General features: G+C 41.2%; 1 protein-coding gene across 6 annotated transcripts in view; it reads left to right on the top strand.

Annotated features, from left to right (window-relative positions):
- Positions 1–19,616, top strand: part of FRMD4A (FERM domain containing 4A) — a 307,366-nt gene that overhangs the window by 121,766 nt on the left and 165,984 nt on the right. For all 6 annotated transcript variants that reach the window (XM_044280099.1, XM_044280097.1, XM_044280098.1 and 3 more), the window contains exon 2: positions 10,138–10,203. In XM_044280099.1, the coding sequence (XP_044136034.1) occupies positions 10,138–10,203 (66 nt within the window). The remainder of the gene's footprint in view (positions 1–10,137; positions 10,204–19,616) is intronic.

Genomic DNA, 19,616 nt, shown 5'->3' with positions numbered 1-19,616 from the left:
AAAGAGGCGACATAGCTGGAGATTGCACTTTGAAGTCTAGTAAGTGCAAAGAGACAGACTTGTGGATGATGGCACAGGGGACAGGATGCTATTCATTCGGGCATACTCTAGAAGGCATGCCAGTTGCATGATGATGATGATGAGGAAGGTGGTAATGCCGGTTTGCATTGCAGCTGGCGGGCTCACTGCCAGAGAGAGTAAAATATTACCGGTTTCACCTTTTTCCATGGTCACAGGGTTTTAGAGGCGTTCAGTTCTATAAATAGGCTTGGCGGATTTCGTGCTATGCACAGTGATGTAGGCAGTCTACCCAGACAGCATACAGCTAGGAAACATGACACTCCTCCATTATAATACTCTCTCAATGGTAGTAAAAGAGAAGGGGAAAAAGCTGCAATGGGAATTATTAAGGGGGATGGTGGCAGAGAGGGGAAGCTGGAAGGGACTAAAATAATGGAAGTGCTCGTCGAAGAGTTAAATTCAGTTGGTGCCGGGCATCTTGCCCTGTCATCTCCTGCTGCATTTTTAAACAGGCAGCCTTACCTTTTAGCTCATTGTAAAAGGTTGTGTGAACAGGCTCATGTTGCATCCAGTATCTGGCTGGTAAATAATTCATGAATATTATTTGCACATGCTTTGCATTCAGTCTGTCATGGTGGACGCTGGAGTCACCTGACACAGAGTTTTCACTCACTTCCATATTCCTATGGAATATCAATGATGATGCCAGTGCTACAACCGGCTGACATGTCATTAACAGACCGTGCAAAGTGTTACCAGGTCATACGTGTTAATTAACCAGTTGCATATTTACATCCACATGGAATCATCGTGATGTTCTATGGCTGTTAGGAGGCTTCAGCCTGGATGCCATGATGATGTCTACCGTCATTCTTACAGAACCTTGGCTAACATATAACCATATGCCAGATTGCAAGTTACTAAAATATGGGCGATACATTCGTTGCTGTGTAGAAATTAATGCTTCTATAAGCAGATTACAAATCCAAGGCATAGTCCACCTTGTCAGGTTTCATACCTGGTGGCCATTCTGAATTTTACAGACAGCAGACTCCATGACTTCAATTCTACTCATTAATGAAGACATAGCATTACCTTTGACATAAAGTCTAGTAGAAACTACAACTAGATATGCATTTGATAGAAAATTTTCACAGAATTTAATTTAGAAAAATATCACAAAATGACTATGTTTGACTTCTCAGTAGGTGTTTCTATATCTACATATGTGTAAAGTGGACCATGCCAGCCGATTGTAGAAGACAGTGCCCTTACGAGTAGTGGCTGAGACTGAAAATCATATTTTTGCATATTTTAGTTATTTAGCCATCTTAACAAATAATGGAATCTTTCAAAAAACCAAGCATGTTGTGCATAGAGGAGAGCGAATGGCAGCTGTGATTGACACCAGCAGGATAAGGTGTCAAAACACAATTAATAAACCTTATGTACGCTATATAAATTTACCAAGGCCTTAAATCATTTCTGCTTACATTAGTCATTTATAGAGTGTACAGTTGTAAAGCCCATAGAAGAACATTTCTGTTTGCTTCCTTGTTCTTTATGTGGCAGGTTTCTCTTTAGCTGTGTCATCCTGGCTTGTTGGACCGTTATATGTATCCTAGAGCTACATGAGTTGGTGGGAAAGTCTATAGGCCTATGCTCAAGGTGAAACATTGTAAAGCTTATTATTATTGTTGTCTTTGACCTTTTACTTATTAGGTCTCATGAACCCGACCTATTTTGAGGTCCGCATACCGCAGATCTTCAAAATACGGATACTGGCCGCATGCCTCCTCAATTTCCCATTGTCTTGTCCACAAAACAAACAAGAATAGGACATTTTCTACTTTTTTGCGTGACGAATATGCGGAGATACAGATGCAGACAGCACACAGTGATGTCCGGATTTTTTGTGGCCCCATTGAAATGAATGGGCCAGCATCCAATCCACATGATGAGGCCTTACTTTGTTGTCAGAAGTATGATTGAGTTTTTACAGCTAGTGATTTTTGTTAGCATTTGCTGTGTTTCAGAGAATCGCATGCCAACATGTTGTTTTTTTTCATCAAAAAAGAAATCTGAGCGGAAGACAGAAGGAAAACCACCCCCAAAAAGTTACTTACTGAAGGATATATTTCACTTTTTCCTCGCGCTAGTTGCATTTCCAATTTTAATGATAATGGACATATAGAGGAACAGATCTCTAAAAAAATTTTTGGGAATGCAGCCTTAATATGGCCATATGTCACACAATTTTCTGTTCAGATTCAGCAGTTCAGCCAAATATTGGCCTATGTGTAGGAATATGTCAACTACTTCTGATGACTAGAAGATTTCAATACCATTCCAACATGGGGACATCTGTCTTCAGAACAAGTTGATGCCTAACTCTTTGGGTTGTTCCCTATTGATGAAAGATTTCTATTGCTTGGTTACTAGAAAACTCATTGGTTTTTAGAAGCTTCTAACTGGTTCCTACAGGCTGTAGTAATGTGTCTACCCAGGCTTTCCAGAAAAGCCTTTTTATTGCCAAACGGAACCTCCAATGGAGAACAGATTTGAAGAAATATTCTTTTGTTACTTTTGCTACAAATTTCAAAAATAGCACAAGTAGAGAGAATATAGTCCAGGCATGCAAAAGACAAACTCTTATGTAAGCCTGGTCTTTTTGTTAGAGTGCTTCTAGGCATGCTTGCTCTTTTTACCAGACCCAAGCTGGGATTGACAGTGGAAGCTGGAGCTCCTGAACCACAGTCCACATGAGGACATAATGTACTTCCATGACAGATCCCCTTTAAGATATTGCATAGAGTTGATGTGGCTTTTCATTGTGAAATGCATTAGTCTAGCAGAGACCAATAATATGTGAGAAACCTCAGGTTTTCACCATAGAAAAAAAGTATTTTGAGTTTGTACAATATACTTAGATCTATGTTTTGAACACTCAGAGCTGGTGTTACTGTAACCTTTCTTCAGAAGTTAGTTAAAGTCTTTATCATATTGTTATAGTCTTATAAGACCTATGGGTTTTGGAATATTTTAGATCTTTCACATTAGATGAGGCAATATTTACACATACCAAGAAATGTAGACCATACTCCCAATAGGTGAAAAGTTTGAGGTCTCCAGAGAAAAAGGTCTATTGAGTCATGACTATCTTAGGTATTATGTGTCTGTGAACTATCTAGAAAGGTGAAATGTTTCTTTCCTTGATAGAGCACACACATGTTATCAGAAGGTCTGGGTCTTCCAGAACTGTGTCTGATCTTGGTATTTTACTGCTAAATTGCTAATATTGTTGGATTCTTGCTTTGTGTATGATGTCATTAGCTTTAGGTGGCATATTGCTTCAAGCATGATGTCTGATGTAGTCAGGAGATATCTGTGTTGATAATGTGTCCCAACAAATGTCTGTCAGACAAATTCAATATGGAAAAAAGGAAAATAGTTCTGGTAGTAACCAAGCCCAAGTTATAAACCTGTCACTGGATTTTAATTTTATCTTGCCTCAAAGTCTCTTCACTGAGAGGCAAATTTATTTATTTATGTTACGCACTTATAGGGGCTCACAATCTAAGGTCCCTATCAGTATGTCTTTGGAGTGTGGGAGAAAACTGGAGTACCCACTAACCGGAGTATTCCTCATGGAGAAAAAGATACGCGTTTATTGAAATTACAGCTGCCTCCCCATTTCCTTCAGAGTCAGTGCGCTAATATCCTTTGATTTTGAGGTTCAATTAACTGTAGATTACAGATGATGCTGTCCTCAATTTCATTTCCAGGACAAGATGCATAGTAAAAATCTAATTGCATGTGCCTATACTTGTGTTATAAACCTGTATGCATGTGTAAGTTTATTGGTAAATCAATGGTGGTCTGTCTTGGAGAAGTGAATCCAATTTACATTTTGGTAGTGTTACTAAGTAATTTGACACCTATAAGTAAATAAAATGTCAGTATCTGATTCTCTGTACATTGTCCTCTTTAATACTGATGAAGCCGTACATAGAAAGTCGACTTAGTGATGAAATGTACATAGCACAGTGATGTATTTGTGCTCTTGATAATTTCTTTGGAATATCTACACAGGCTTTCTTTATGAATCATGACAGTTCTTAAACATCACATTGTTGCGTGTCCCAAAGAGGAAAGATAAAGGTTTTTCCCAAATTCTCTGGGGTATGCCCATCCAAGTTGTGAATGATATGCCTGGTTAATGGTTATTTTCTGTTTTCCATCAATTGCAAATGACATTCTCAGTGTAGAATGCCCGGGTCATGGTGCCACAGTGGTTCATACTGGTTTATGCAGATTTTGAACCCAACCAAGGCAACAACTGTATGACATTCGTATATTCTCTTGCGTTTGTGTGAGTTTCTTCAGTTCTCAATACATATGGTTCTTCCTATAAAATGGACTTTTGTTTGTATGGCTGCTATATGGAAATTAGAGCTGGAATCACTGAGGATGAATTGTTTCTCTGAATAGGTTGATGCTATATAAAATATTCAGTAGATAATACATGCAGGTGTATGAACAGAGATCTTTGCCCCTACATTTTGACAATCCTGTTCAGTACATCAGATGTATATAAAATATAAGTACCCTTCAAATAACTATTGATTCATTCAACATGTTGAAGGCATTTTTAGAAATGTAATGCTATAATTTGCATTGTATATTTCCCCTGTCTCTGGGTCACATGGGTTATAGACCACATTCCTAAGTGTTGAATCATATGGAGGCACAATCAGATATTTCACATGCGGACGGAAGTGTAGTCCATACTTTTTGAATGTAGTCATGCACACAACACAGGAAATCCCATCTACACATTGCAAACTGTATTTTTTAATGGAATGTAATTCATACAGGCTAGCCAACTTTATGACCATTGAATATAATAAAACGTTGGTTATCCAAAAATAATTTGTTTATAACAATAATATTATAAATACAATTCAATAAAGAAAAGCATTCAGCACCACACAGTAGTGGACAGGTAATTTCAAAAAAAGACCTTTCAATACTAAATCTTAAACTAAACAAAAAAGTATTTAAAGGGGTTGTGCAGTGTGATGATATTGATGACCTGTCCTCAGGATGAGTCATCAATATGAGATCATTGGGGGTCCTAACCCTCTTCAAACAGTTGATTAGTTTGACCAAATCTGATATTGATGATCTATCCTGAGGTTAAGTCATCAATATCATCATACTGCATAACCCCTTTAATTTGTTTTAGCTCCAATGCTTGTTACTCCTAATATAAAATCACCTCCTGTATACCAATATTTCATCATTTCGTGTACAACATTGTATAAGTTCTTGTATCCCTATTGCTACATCTTCTCCTGTATACCAAATTTGTACCACCTCCTATATCCCAAAGGGGTTTTTCATTCGGCAATCTTCCAGCCCCTGGCCTGTTTACTTCCAGCCAGGGTATGGACAGAGTCATGTGGGATGCCACAGCCAATGACTGGCCTCTGTAGTGACATGTCCCCATGCAGCAGATAACACAGCAGTGACGTGCCACTTGGGAAGATGTCACCATAGGGGCAGAGCACTGCTTCATCTTATTGAACCTATTGTTTCATTCAGATAATGAGACATATTTGAAAAGAATTTGTGTGTGCTAGAAATGACTGTTTTTTTTCATTCTGTTCCCCCTTTAAATTGAAATACTTAGTAGGATATACCCGGATCTGTCAACATGTGCAATATCACTGCACAATAATGTAGTCAAATCCAACAGAGCAGCAACTTTCTAAAGCCAGAGCCAACAACTGAGTCAGTCCTGTGCTCCACCAACAGATAGTCTCTGCTCAGCAGAGAACTGGATAGAATTCTGCATTGACCTCATTCCCGGTAGAAGGCAGAGGTGACATTTGTTTCTCCGTGAATGATAATTGTACTTGGTGGTATTTCTTTCCATGTGATTACCAGACTGATTTCCAGAAATTGGTACATAGAAAATATCTGTGATTTAAGGAGAGTTATCCAGCTGGGACAACAACTCAAATTGCATGTCCCCCTGCCAGCAGCTGCTCGAAGGGGGTCTCACAGTATCTAGGCCATTTGATTGTTTTCCCTGACTGCTGATGCTGCATGGGAAAACAAGGTATTTCAGTGTGCCTGTTGTAATAGCCACTCACCATTTTAGGTGAACACTTGTGGTCCTCCAAAGCTATCTGGATGTAGCTTTCAGCTTGTTCTTCTAGGGCTCCTAATCAGGAAGCCGCTGTATACACTTAACACGTCATATATTGTAAATGAGGCATACTGTACTTGTAGTTACTTAACTTGTGCTCAGCAATAGAGACAAGCCATACTTTAGCTACTGGACCCACAGATGCACCATAGTATTACGCTCCCAATTCTCTCAAGGCAGGTGTGCACCAGATCCCAACACCTGATTATGTCAAAGAATCCAAAAAAGTGCTATCTGTGTTAGCCATTCTTAGACAAACACTCGACATACTAGGTACCAGCATACTAGGAGAGGGTCTCCATTAATATTTTACTTTGGTATTGTGTTATTTTTTCCATTTTACTATCCATTTATGTTAGACATTTGATAGGACATGCTGACTTAGGACAAAGCTTACATACAACTAAAGGTGAAGCCTATTAGACTTTGATTTTAGCAATTTGTAAAGTGCATCCAATTTTAATTGCATTGAATTTTGTTGTAAAGGGCATTGGGTGTAGAACTACTGTAGCCAACTAACCGGTTTAGCTTTGGGCTATCCCTAAGAGAGTTATCCTGGCAGTCCTCGGGTTTCACCCTTTAACTGCTGTACAGATCTGGTCTTTTCTGCAGGTAAGCCATCAGGCCACTACGTCTTGGGATAGTTCCGGTGTACTTGCCAATTGACCCATTGGGGCAGAGAATCTGGTGAGATGCACATCCAACTGACTAGTCTGGGATCAAGGCAGGCAACAATGGATCAATACGAGAGGCATGCTAAGGTCAAGACAGCCAGCAGGGATCAGAGTCAATAACACAGGCAGAGGTTTAGTACATGGGCAGATGGTCAGAATAGCACACCTTCACTAGTTTACTAGTGAACTAGGAAACCTATTGCTCAGGCACCTCTCCCTGGGGAAAGGCACCTTAAGTACCCACAGATGTCCAACCATTGACTAGTGAAAATGCAGAATAGGTATTCTGGCCCTATAAGAGCAGGGAGGCACATATGCATGTACCCTACGGGACAGGGAAAGAGGTATAGCAGCCAAGTGGCCTTTATCAGGCGGGTGCAGGGCCCTGCCATGACAATTCTATACATCCCCATGCTATGCATTGATCTATTATTGCTTCTCAGCACAATTCATATCGCTTCTCAGGGTAAATAATAGTATACCAAGACCTAATCTACATAACATACATGAGGCATTAGTATATGTTTTGATCAAAATGCATAGGTCCACTCACTATGCCAGGAGGGTTAATAAACTCCTACTAGGTCCCAGTTTGTAGTTCCTTAGACCACATGGAAAGGTTAGATTTAAAAACCTGTTCACACTGTGTGGCGCTGCATGGCGGCTGTTGTTGCTGTGGTGCTGTGCCTGTGGGTTGGTGCTGTTGAATAATTACACCTACTTTTGTTGTCTTGTTGTGCTTCCCAAAAAGATTTTATGGATTGTAAAGTTAAATACCCATTTTACAGTACAGTCTTATGAGGCGGCCTTTAATATGTTGAACTTATAATATGGAACGCATAGCCAAAGACTACTTTCCTCTGGTGAGAAACATTGGAGTAGGAGCAGATCTGTGGCATCCAGATGAAGCTAGGCCTCAGATTTCTATACTGTTACTGCTTTATGCGTGGAGTGCAGACATATTCCAGCAGCCCCAAAGTCAGACTGACAAGCTGTTCACAAGACCTGTAGCATAGGCATCAATGGGAGGAGAACAGGTGGGGCATGTACCCCAGGTGTTGAGGTGCCAACAAGCCACTCTGTCTGTGGCCATTTAGATACAGGACTGGGGCAGCAGATTGAATCTGTGCCCCGAGTGAGGGAAGACCTAGCAACACTTCTGTCTGTAGTCAAAGGGGATGCTGGGGCTTAAAAATCGGGATTATTCATTGTATAATAAAATATTATTGTTATGAGACGCAGGCGGCGGGCTTCCGTTCCCCGATCTCACTGCAGCCCGGACGCTCGCTGCGCTTCCTGGTTCCCCGTGTCTCCGTTGTCATGGTTTCGGGGGATGCTGTACGCCGGGCCACACTCCTACTGTAGGAGCGGTTGGCGTTCCCCGTCACCATAGGAACCAGGAGGGACTGAGCGGCAAGCTAGGCGCTCGGCTACAGGCAGGAGGGATGGGTCACGTGACACTGGCCACTTAACATGATCCCTTTCCTCCACTATTTAAACATGCAACCTGCTGGCCACAGGTTGCCTGTGATTTCGTCACTTAGGCTGTGTATATCCCTCCGTTACTACCTTGTTTGACCTCTTGGATTTGACCTCTGTCCGTCTTCTGACCTCGCTACTGCCTGCTCCCTTAGTACTGTTTCTACCTCTCGGATTTGACCTCGGCTCATTCTCTTTCCCCTTTGTACTTACGTGACCTCCCGGACTGACCTCGGCTAGTTGACCCCCCTTTGCCTTCTCCATCAGAGGGTACCTCCGTCTTGTTTACTTCCCTGTCCATCCGTCTGGATACGGCACACGTGTGCCGTTCTCTGCCTCAGCTGTCCGTTTCCCTCTCTGTTTCTGTCCTCTCTACTCTGCACTTACATAGGTCAGGGACCGCCGCCCAGTTGCGCCCCGTCGCCTAGGGCGGGTAGTGTAAGTAGACAGGGACAGAGTTGAGGGTGGCAGTCAGGGGGGTGCACTTCCTCTCTACTTTCCTCACTCGTGACAATTATATATAGTAATAATCATACGAACAGTCACATAACTGTGTTTGATTTTGTTTCCTCATCTTTTTCAAGTTCTCTGCTTTCTGTCAGTGAATTGATACAGCTCTGTATGTAGCCCTGCTTCTTCAGCTAGTATACATCCAATACAGTTAGTTGGTTCAAATCTATCTCATCTAGCCAATTCTCTGTGTGATGATCACAATTGCAGAAATTTCTCTCATAAATGACTGACGTGCCAATAAGTCCTACTGGGTGTTACCAGTTGGGGGGCTGTCACTGCACCGTCTGACACTATCCAGTCAGTGCTGCCAGTGGCAGAATGTGTAGGGACACCCCCCCTCCCTTGACACCCAACTGGACCTTTTTTCCCCATCTCTTGGCAATTTATTCATAGGCTTCTAGTTGGAATTTTAGAGGAATAGCAGAACTTAGAGATATATTCTGTTATGGCATGGGTAATATAAGTAGTTACTAAAACAGATGGAAGCACTCTTTAAGCACCGATAGAAACTGTGTACCAACAGGTAAAGAGAAAACTCTTAATAATACAGTATATACTAGTGTGTAATAAGGCACACACAGCACAACAACTGAGTTATGCAAGAACACTCATTCATATTTCATGACTCACTTTATTACATGCAGATAATTGAAACAAATGCATCACACCAGAGTGTGTATATACATGTGTGTATGAATATACTGTATATACATACACATACAGTACATACATGTAACATGTATTGCACTGTGCCTTTCAGTTCATGGAAAAGAAACATGTCATACTCCTTATCATCCTCTGGACTATGTAATGGTTCACCCTGCCAGATCCTGCGCTGTGAATTATATACGTTGCTATAAATGATGTTCTGCAAATGAATTGGTTTATCGTTCGTTTAGCCTTGCTTTTGTCAAGTCTGCAGTACGCTTTACAGAGATCACTTAGGCTCTGCTCAAACATCATAGGAGCAGAAAATGGAAGATAATGGAGTTCCGGATCTGTCATCCTCACAAACACCACTGACGTATAATGGGGACCGTTAGGTTCAGCCATGGTCTCTATCATTCTGTTGGAAAGAAAAGAGCTGCCCTATTACTCCCATCAAATATGAAGGAGTCTCCAACAGAAGTGTGAACAAGGCCTTAGGCTTTAAATAGTCATATTATTTGACACTGTTTGATCACAGTTGATTTTATGAACTCTTAAATAACCAAGTTTTCTGTCCATTTACAGATGACGGAGGGGCGGCGATGTCAAGTTCACCTCCTAGATGACAGGAAATTGGAACTTCTCGTACAGGTAAATAAGTAGACCTTTATCTGTCTCTCTCTCTCTCTCTCTCTCTCTCTCTCTCTCTATATATATATATATATATATATATATATATATAATACATACAGCACAGAATGCTTAATTTGCTGCCATTTTCACCAACATTATATATCTTCTCATCTTATTTTTTTTACAGCATATAATATTAAAGGGAATGTGTTGCGTCCCCAAATATATCTTAGTAAAACCAGCTGAACTGAGAAATTTGCGCTTGTCAGCTGAATTGAATGTTATTGGTCCCATCTCGCATGTGCCTGCATTGCTGAGTAATTCACTTTTAAATAATATGTAAATAAGCCCCTAGGTGCAACGAGTGAAGTGCCGTTGCTCCTCGTTACATCCAGAGGTTCCACTCACTCTCTTGCATGCCACCCCCCCACCACTTTGACTCTCCTGAAGTCTCGCACCTTCACGTTGGCTTAAGTATTTTGCACAGGCACAGTACGGAATCTATCAGCTGGGGCGCTCTGTACAGTACTGCGCCTGGTCCAAACACTAAAGTTGCAAGACTTTAGGAGACCTTGGCGCCAGGCGTGATTACATCTTCACTACCTGGCCTTGTCAGTCCAAGTGGTGGGAGTGCATGCAAGAGAGCGACTGGAACCTTTGGGTTCAACGAGGTGCAAGGACACCTCACTAACGGTTCATTTGCATATTGGTTAAAAGCTAATTTCTCAGCAAGGCAGACACATAGTTAGATGGGACCGAAATTCAGCTGAAGAATGGTTTCCTGTCATATGAAAACCACCCAAACTAGCATTGAGAGTATTGACAAGGACAGTTGTGAGGTCTGCGGTAGACGTGGATGAACTGCTGCAGCTCATGCTATATTGATTCTATATCACTCTTGCTGAATATTATCATCGGTGTCTTGGAGTATCCTTGGAGGATATGTAAGAGAGAAGGTTAGACTTTCCTAATTGGCATTTCCTGGAAGGTCACTCGCATCCGTTTGTCAAGCATGGGTGGGGGCAGGAAGAAAAAGGCTGTGCTGTAGGAAGACTGGGCTAAGAGATGAATGGATACTTCTGAGACAGCTTTGAATTCCAGGAAGTGTGTGTTAGTAGTGACTTTTACACATGGTGTGAAATATTTTCTGTATGAATTTCACAACTGACCTGGAGGTCTGTATTGTAGACTAAAATATTGGGAAGAACATACAACAACATTCATGTTACTGTGTTGCTTCATGTACATATCAACTGACCACTTTATGCTTGCTGTGTAGACCTAAAACGTAATACATTGGAGGTCATTTATGAAACAAAAATACACTTATATTAGGCATATTTCTGGTGTAGATTGCGGTGCAAAGGTCTTTTGCACCGAAATCTGCAACTTTTCCCCACTCACGACAGGCCTAAAAAGGGATTGTGGCTTGTGATGAGCGGGGAAGGGGACCAACCGGCAGGTCTGTCTCATTTACCATTTTCTACACCTGGTTTATGTGTAGGAAAACACGCCAGTCTATATAAATGTGCCCCATAATGTATAGTCATGAATATGAGAAAAATACTTTTTCTCTTTTATTTTCAACTTTAAAAATGTTAAATTTTAAAATTTTTAAGAAATAATAATAAAACAGTACTGTTCTAAATTAATGTCCGAAAGAAAAAGAACATTAAGCCCAGTCTTGTGAGTATGTGTCCATGTCTTCCTGTGTCTGGCCTCGGCTAATAAAAAAAACTATTGAATTACAGAGGTTAATGATTATTTTCACATTTTAGTTCTAAAACTACACCCTGCAGTTACATATCCTACAGATTTGTGGCGTCCAGTAATAACAACCCAGGTGGACTATTATACATATGATCCTTTCTCTTTTCAACAATGTGTAACTAATATAGATGAGACCTAGTGGTTATTCATTGTTCACTATGTTGTATATACAGGGAGTGCAGAATTATTAGGCAAGTTGTATTTTTGAGGATTAATTTTATTATTGAACAACAACCATGTTCTCAATGAACCCAGAAAACTCATTAATATCAAAGCTGAATATTTTTGGAAGTAGTTTTTAGTTTGTTTTTAGTTTTAGCTATTTTAGGGGGATATCTGTGTGTGCAGGTGACTATTACTGTGCATAATTATTAGGCAACTTAACAAAAAACAAATATATACCCATTTCAATTATTTCTTTTTACCAGTGAAACCAATATAACATCTCAACATTCACAAATATACATTTCTGACATTCAAAAACAAAACAAAAACAAATCAGTGACCAATATAGCCACCTTTCTTTGCAAGGACACTCAAAAGCCTGCCATCCATGGATTCTGTCAGTGTTTTGATCTGTTCACCATCAACATTGCGTGCAGCAGCAACCACAGCCTCCCAGACACTGTTCAGAGAGGTGTACTGTTTTCCCTCCTTGTAAATCTCACATTTGATGATGGACCACAGGTTCTCAATGGGGTTCAGATCAGGTGAACAAGGAGGCCATGTCATTAGATTTTCTTCTTTTATACCCTTTCTTGCCAGCCACGCTGTGGAGTACTTGGACGCGTGTGATGGAGCATTGTCCTGCATGAAAATCATGTTTTTCTTGAAGGATGCAGACTTCTTCCTGTACCACTGCTTGAAGAAGGTGTCTTCCAGAAACTGGCAGTAGGACTGGGAGTTGAGCTTGACTCCATCCTCAACCCGAAAAGGCCCCACAAGCTCATCTTTGATGATACCAGCCCAAACCAGTACTCCACCTCCACCTTGCTGGCGTCTGAGTCGGACTGGAGCTCTCTGCCCTTTACCAATCCAGCCACGGGCCCATCCATCTGGCCCATCAAGACTCACTCTCATTTCATCAGTCCATAAAACCTTAAAAAAATCAGTCTTGAGATATTTCTTGGCCCAGTCTTGACGTTTCAGCTTGTGTGTCTTGTTCAGTGGTGGTCGTCTTTCAGCCTTTCTTACCTTGGCCATGTCTCTGAGTATTGCACACCTTGTGCTTTTGGGCACTCCAGTGATGTTGCAGCTCTGAAATATGGCCAAACTGGTGGCAAGTGGCATCTTGGCAGCTGCACGCTTGACTTTTCTCAGTTCATGGGCAGTTATTTTGCGCCTTGGTTTTTCCACACGCTTCTTGCGACCCTGTTGACTATTTTGAATGAAACGCTTGATTGTTCGATGATCACGCTTCAGAAGCTTTGCAATTTTAAGAGTGCTGCATCCCTCTGCAAGAAATCTCACTATTTTTGACTTTTCTGAGCCTGTCAAGTCCTTCTTTTGACCCATTTTGCCAAAGGAAAGGAAGTTGCCTAATAATTATGCACACCTGATATAGGGTGTTGATGTCATTAGACCACACCCCTTCTCATTACAGAGATGCACATCACCTAATATGCTTAATTGGTAGTAGGCTTTCGAGCCTATACAGCTTGGAGTAAGACAACATGCATAAAGAGGATGATGTGGTCAAAATACTCATTTGCCTAATAATTCTGCACTCCCTGTACAGTACATTTATTAGTATTCACATATCCTGCCCATAGAGCTTTCTGATGCAGCCATCAGTGTCACACAATAGTGTTCAGTGATGAAAGCAGGTCCTGCTTTGGTACTAATGATGGCTGCATTAGAGTTTTTCGGAAGGCTGGAGAGCACCTACTCCCATTATGCATAGTGCAGAGACACATAGGACCAAAAGGCTTCATGGTGCAGTGCTCCATTAGCTACTATGACCATTCCAGTTTGGTATTAGTGGAAGGAACATTGACCAGCCTTTTGTATCTCCAGAACATTGTGGAACCAGTCCTGCTGACTTTTTTTTAACTCAGGAGGCATGCTACACAACATGTCATTCAGAGTATCTGGCAGCTCCCCTGGCCAGCAAAATTAGCAGATCTCTCCCCATCGAGCTATCTGGAACTGGATGGGGTGAATGGTCTACCATGCACAGCAGCCGAAACTACCTTGGCTGAACTATGGGTCCAAGTTAATAGAGCTTGGAATGACATACCACAGGAGGATACCCAGCACATGGATAACCATTACCATGCCAGAGTGACAACCTGTATTGCAGCAAGGGGAGAGGCCATCCAATATTAGGCCACTTTCACACAATAAATGTTTGTGATTTCCAATGATCAGTGATTGTGAAGCAATAGCATGTGCAGGCCAAAAACACAGAACAGGTGAAAATCTTTCCATCATACCTTATCTCTGTGTAGCCTCCATTCCTGATTTTGGCCCACAATCACTGATCAAACATTGACCAAATACTAACTGTGTGAAAGTGGTCTTAATGTGACCCTGCCTCAACATATACCCTACTGCAGAACCCAAAATAAAGGGTGCACCACCAGTGGCGTACATAGACAAGTAAGGGCCCCATAGCAAGGATCAAACCAGGCGCCCCACACAGGACAGAAGAGTTTCTGCCTAAGCCCCTTTCAGTGACCCTTGGGCCATTTTTTCCACTGCTTTATTTGTTAATAGTTGTTTCTTTAGAGAGCAAAGTCCTGACCAAGTTTTCACCCCAGTATAAGAGGAGATAATCCCAACCGGGCCCTGTCTTGCCCTGGGCCCCATAGCAGTCGCATGGTCTGCTGCTATGGTAGTTACGCCCCTGTGCACCACCTTGGTTGTATGATCATTGACTGACCACCACTAGCAGTTCATACTTTGTCAATCATAATAACATGAAGTGTTCCAGGTGTCCTTTTTTCCTTTTCCAGTAGTGTATTTACAGCCCATATACACTCATATGACCCTAAATAACTTATTTCCATTCACTAGCAGCAGAAACTACATTAAAAACCAGAAACGCTCAATATTCATGCCAGATGACCAGAGTTCCACAGAATGTAGTACTATGTAGCAGCAACATTGCTTCTAGGGGAGAATATCTTTGTAATATGGTATCTATAGCACAGTACCACAGAGGCTCTGTTCAGACGCCATGCATATGGCTCTGGAGACTATTTCCATACACCCTATTAGAGGATTCTGAGTTCTCTGTTCACGATCTTTATCTTATGACCACAGTGGAGAGCAGTTACAAAGAGCATCTCTCAGGAAGGTCTTGTCCTGTCCTGATTAGAGTGGGCACTGTGTAATACTTAAATTCTCCTGTGGTGGTGCTGCAGGGAAATTGAACATACTGCCAGGTGCCAGGTCACAGATTAGAAATGATTGTGGGGGGTCTCAGCAGGGAAGAACTCTGATTTGCTTATTGTCCAGGGACCCTTCTGACAAATAGTGACTGTCCAAAGTCGAGAACATCGTTAAGTGAAGGCATTTCTAGTGCTTTATTTTTACCTTTATTTAATTAAAGGAAAATGGCCTGCAAATGAGAAAGTATTATTTTTGATACATTATTTCGGTTTTACACTTTTATCATTTACATTTTCACATTTCATAGAAAAGATAATATATGTGTACATGGAAAATACATAAAGGCCTATGTTCACTTGATTATATGATTATCTTTTCTCTCTAGTTTCAATTTATTCTACTCATAAACCGAGCACTGGAACTCATATGGGTAACAAACCCGACCATGTTCATTACTTGCCTAGCTATATCATAAACGCTGACTCAGCCAGTATGATTAGGCATTTGCAGGATAACATATGGTAATGCTTTTTCTTATATTTATACCATTGATTACAAGCGAATCACAGGTAATATTACTGCAAAATGCCTCATAAATCTTCTGCCCAGACTCATCTAGCCAGCTCAGATTCATGTACTTGTTCGTTCCCAATTATTTGCTTATTATGGATGGTCCTGAATGCATGTTATTATGGTGGAAGACTAAGATCAGGCATGTCCCTGTGGGAAACACCTTGTTAATCTAATAATACATGCATTTATAATTTACTGTAGATGACTAAGGGGCAGAGTTATCATTAGTTACAGTAGTCTTGTGGGATTGCTGCTATTCCATGCAAGCACTGAATTTATTAATATTATAAGGCATGGAAGTTATAATATCACATTTATGGGAAATGGAGGAGCATCAAACCTGACCCATATCTAACCCAAATGAATGCTTAGGCTTTTTCTATTGAATTTCTGAATATTCTGCAGAAATTTAAATGTATGTGCAATTTTACCCAGGAAAATAGATAAAAATCACTTCTGGTAATAAGCTCTCTCCTTCTGTTAAATACTTAACAGCTCTATTACGAGATGGGTCACCACTAATATGGCAACTATCACAGTTGTGACCAAGCTTTTCCAGAATACTAATGGTCAAATTTGCCTGCTTAAGTTAAAACAGGGATGTATTGCTACATTACTGGCTAGATTTGATAGCTTTAAATTGCTGTTTGCACTGGATGAAAGGTTGTGTAGTAGCTTGTAGACTGCACACAGGTCACAGTGGTCCTGTGGAGAAAGAGATCATTTCCAGTAGGAGCAGTTGGTTCTTCTCCAGCCCTTCTTCACCATGCACTGGACCAGTATTTGCATTTACCAGTCCAGGGGGTCCTGACCTCACCCAGACTTGTTCCCAACCACTTTTCAACCGTCAGTGCAGTAAGTACCTAGAAGTCAACTCTTTTCAGTAAGGAAGTATGGCATGACTTAATTCAAAGAAGTCTCTCGGAATATTTTTATTTTTTTCCTCCATTTGTAATTCACATGGGGTAAAAACGATGTTCAGCTAAAAATCCAAACTCTTTATGACTGAATTATCAGCTCCGGTTTCCATTGTAACATGTGACCTGCATTCAGACTATACACGGGTAGACTTCTTATGCTATGCTTTGCTATGAGAGTCTCATTGACCAGTCCAACCAGAAGAACCTGTATGATTCGGAAAGTCAGAACAGTGGTCTTAAGATACAATGGAAGGACCCTAGTGGAGCTGGTAATTCAGAAGTAAAGCACTCGGTAGGATTGTTAATAGCACAGCTATTCGCCCCATGTGAATTATAAACAGGAAAAAAATTCTTGTGAGTGCTTCTTTAAAGAAGTTGTCTCATCTCAGAAAATGTGCCCCCATTTTCTGATAGGTGTGGGTCCCACCGCTGGGACCCGCACCTATTTCAAGAACGGATCCTCAGAAGTGGTCGAGGCCGCACTGCACATGCGCAGCCACCCTCCAATCATTTCTATGGGGCCTCTGAAACAAGCCAAGCGCTGGCTCGGCTGTTTCCATTGGGCTCATAGAAGTGAACGGGAGTGGTGGCTGGTCATGCGCGGTGTGCTCCCATTCATTTCTATAAGGACACTGCTTGGTGGTGGCCATACTGAAGCCCTCCAGCCACCACTTTATGGAGCTCCATTCTCAATATAAGTGCAATCTCTAGAAGCAATCTGATCAGGTTTATATTATATTTAAGTGAACTTGTGTTTGGCGTGAGTGACATAAATATTAGTTCCTTGAGAATACATTTACATTCAGTGCATGAATACTTGTAATGTAAACCACTGTCATACGGCGAGTTTATGTGGGATAATAGACAGCATTTTATTGTCTGCAGACCTTTTAGTAGAATGCTAAGAAGCAATGACTTCAGTATACAGCTGCGACCAGTCACTTCTCCATCCCCACTACCTCAGGAGCAGGATCTCATCTGGTAATCGTTCTCATCTAAGTAGAGAACAATTCTGTTTATTGCATACTTTCTGCGTCCATTTCCTGTTGCAAACAAATGTCCTTTTACTTTTCTTCCCACTGTAAAATATCCTTGGCTGCCCCCTCACCCTGCAGGTGGGTCCCTCGGAAGCAGCTGTTGTAAATGCAAAGTAGAAAAATCATTTGGAATCATTTGCTAAACATTTTCTCTATCATAGGTTTATAGTAAAACCCAAAACTAAGGCGATCACTGTTATTTTCTATGTTAAAAAGTATTTCAGTCCAAAACCTTTTAAGTTAGGCGTAGATATTAGATGTGTCAGCTGAATCCTCCCATTCACCAGTTTACCACTGAATGTATGGTGGTCTACTGACTGCCCCGATAGCGGAATGGGTATCAATCGCCAATTTCTTTATTCCTCGGTAGATAGTTTTCTGGCTGCAGTGATCTCTCCTCTGCCTCAAGAAACAAGAAAGTGGATACCTTATGGGTACAAAGTCAGGGCTTATCACTAGTGAGTTCTGCTTTGTAGACATTGTATAATGGGTTATAAAATGATACAAACTATTGATGTGTTTTACATTTAATATCTTATGTTAAAAGTATAGACCAATTCCTTCTGACAAAGTGCAATTACCCAAATTTCATTTTCTGCGAATGTAAAAGTATTCTTTATACTGAAGGGAAATGTGTGAACCAGATGTTCCCTTGGCTTCATTGTACGGCTGCAGTGTCCATACCACACACATGCTGCATAATGTGAAACAACATTTAAAGGACAGCTAAAACCTTCACTTCTAACATTTCAAACGTAAAGCTTGACGGTCATGTGCTGATTTTCCACAGCTTGCCTCTTCCAAAAAACACAGCCAAAACCACATCCCAGGACTCCTAGACACAAGCCAAAGTAAAATATGTCAGTAATGCTTATTATGACATCCATGGCCACGTCTCTGTGTATGTGCTTCTGCATACATTTCTCCAGCCTTGATGGCTGCGTGGCAATGCCAGAACTACAGGACATCACTTGTACTTGTCATAAGTACCTAAAATAGGCAACATATGGATGTTGGTTCCAAGTTGCAGAAAATCCATTTACCAATGTGCAATGTGCCGCAGCCCAGTGCATGGAGGATGGGAGTGGTAGTTGTGGCTCAGAGAGTGATAGTAATACTCACAGGTAAAAGTGGGGATCTCTACTCTTGCACTCCCTAGGGGGGCCCCCTTTCTTCCCTTGCGGTACACCCTGTTATTAAAACCTGGTGTTGGGTGGGGTGCCCCTGAGGTTGGGTGATTTGCTCGGTGTAAGGACTGATGGATAGTGACGACAATAATCATAGAGTAATATAAAAAAAATCTCTTTTTACTAAGTAAATGATAGGGGTAGTAATACAAAATAGCAGCAAGGCACAGTTTCACAGTATATCTCAGTGCAATATTTTCTCATTAGCAGTGTATGGATAGCAACAATGATGGTGGTTATAGTACTCCTATTTCTCTGTAAAGAACACTTTGCAGTCTCTCAGCTGAATCACAGGCATGCTATAAGGTTCTTAGTAAGTCCTTCTGCAGTTTCCAGACCAAGTGGTGCAGAAATTTAGAAACTAGTGGCCAATCCATCTTAAGGTATGGAGGTTGGCTCCAAAGCAGGAAAGTACCTCGCTGTCTACAGCTTGCACGGCTTTGTAAGTTCTAGACCTTCTCATGTCTGGTTTCCCTCTTTTGAGGACAGACAATTGTAGGCTCAGAGATTGCAGCTCCCTTGTACTGCTCAGACTAGACTCCCTCAACTCCTTTGAAGGGATACAAGAGTGCACCAAGGCTAAATGTTACTGGTGCACTAACATTTCT

The sequence above is a fragment of the Bufo gargarizans genome, chromosome 2 (assembly GCF_014858855.1).
Source record: "Bufo gargarizans isolate SCDJY-AF-19 chromosome 2, ASM1485885v1, whole genome shotgun sequence".
Classification (NCBI taxonomy): Eukaryota; Metazoa; Chordata; class Amphibia; order Anura; family Bufonidae; genus Bufo; species Bufo gargarizans.
Note: the sequence above shows the minus strand (reverse complement) of the source record. Positions and strands in the feature narration are given on the sequence as shown.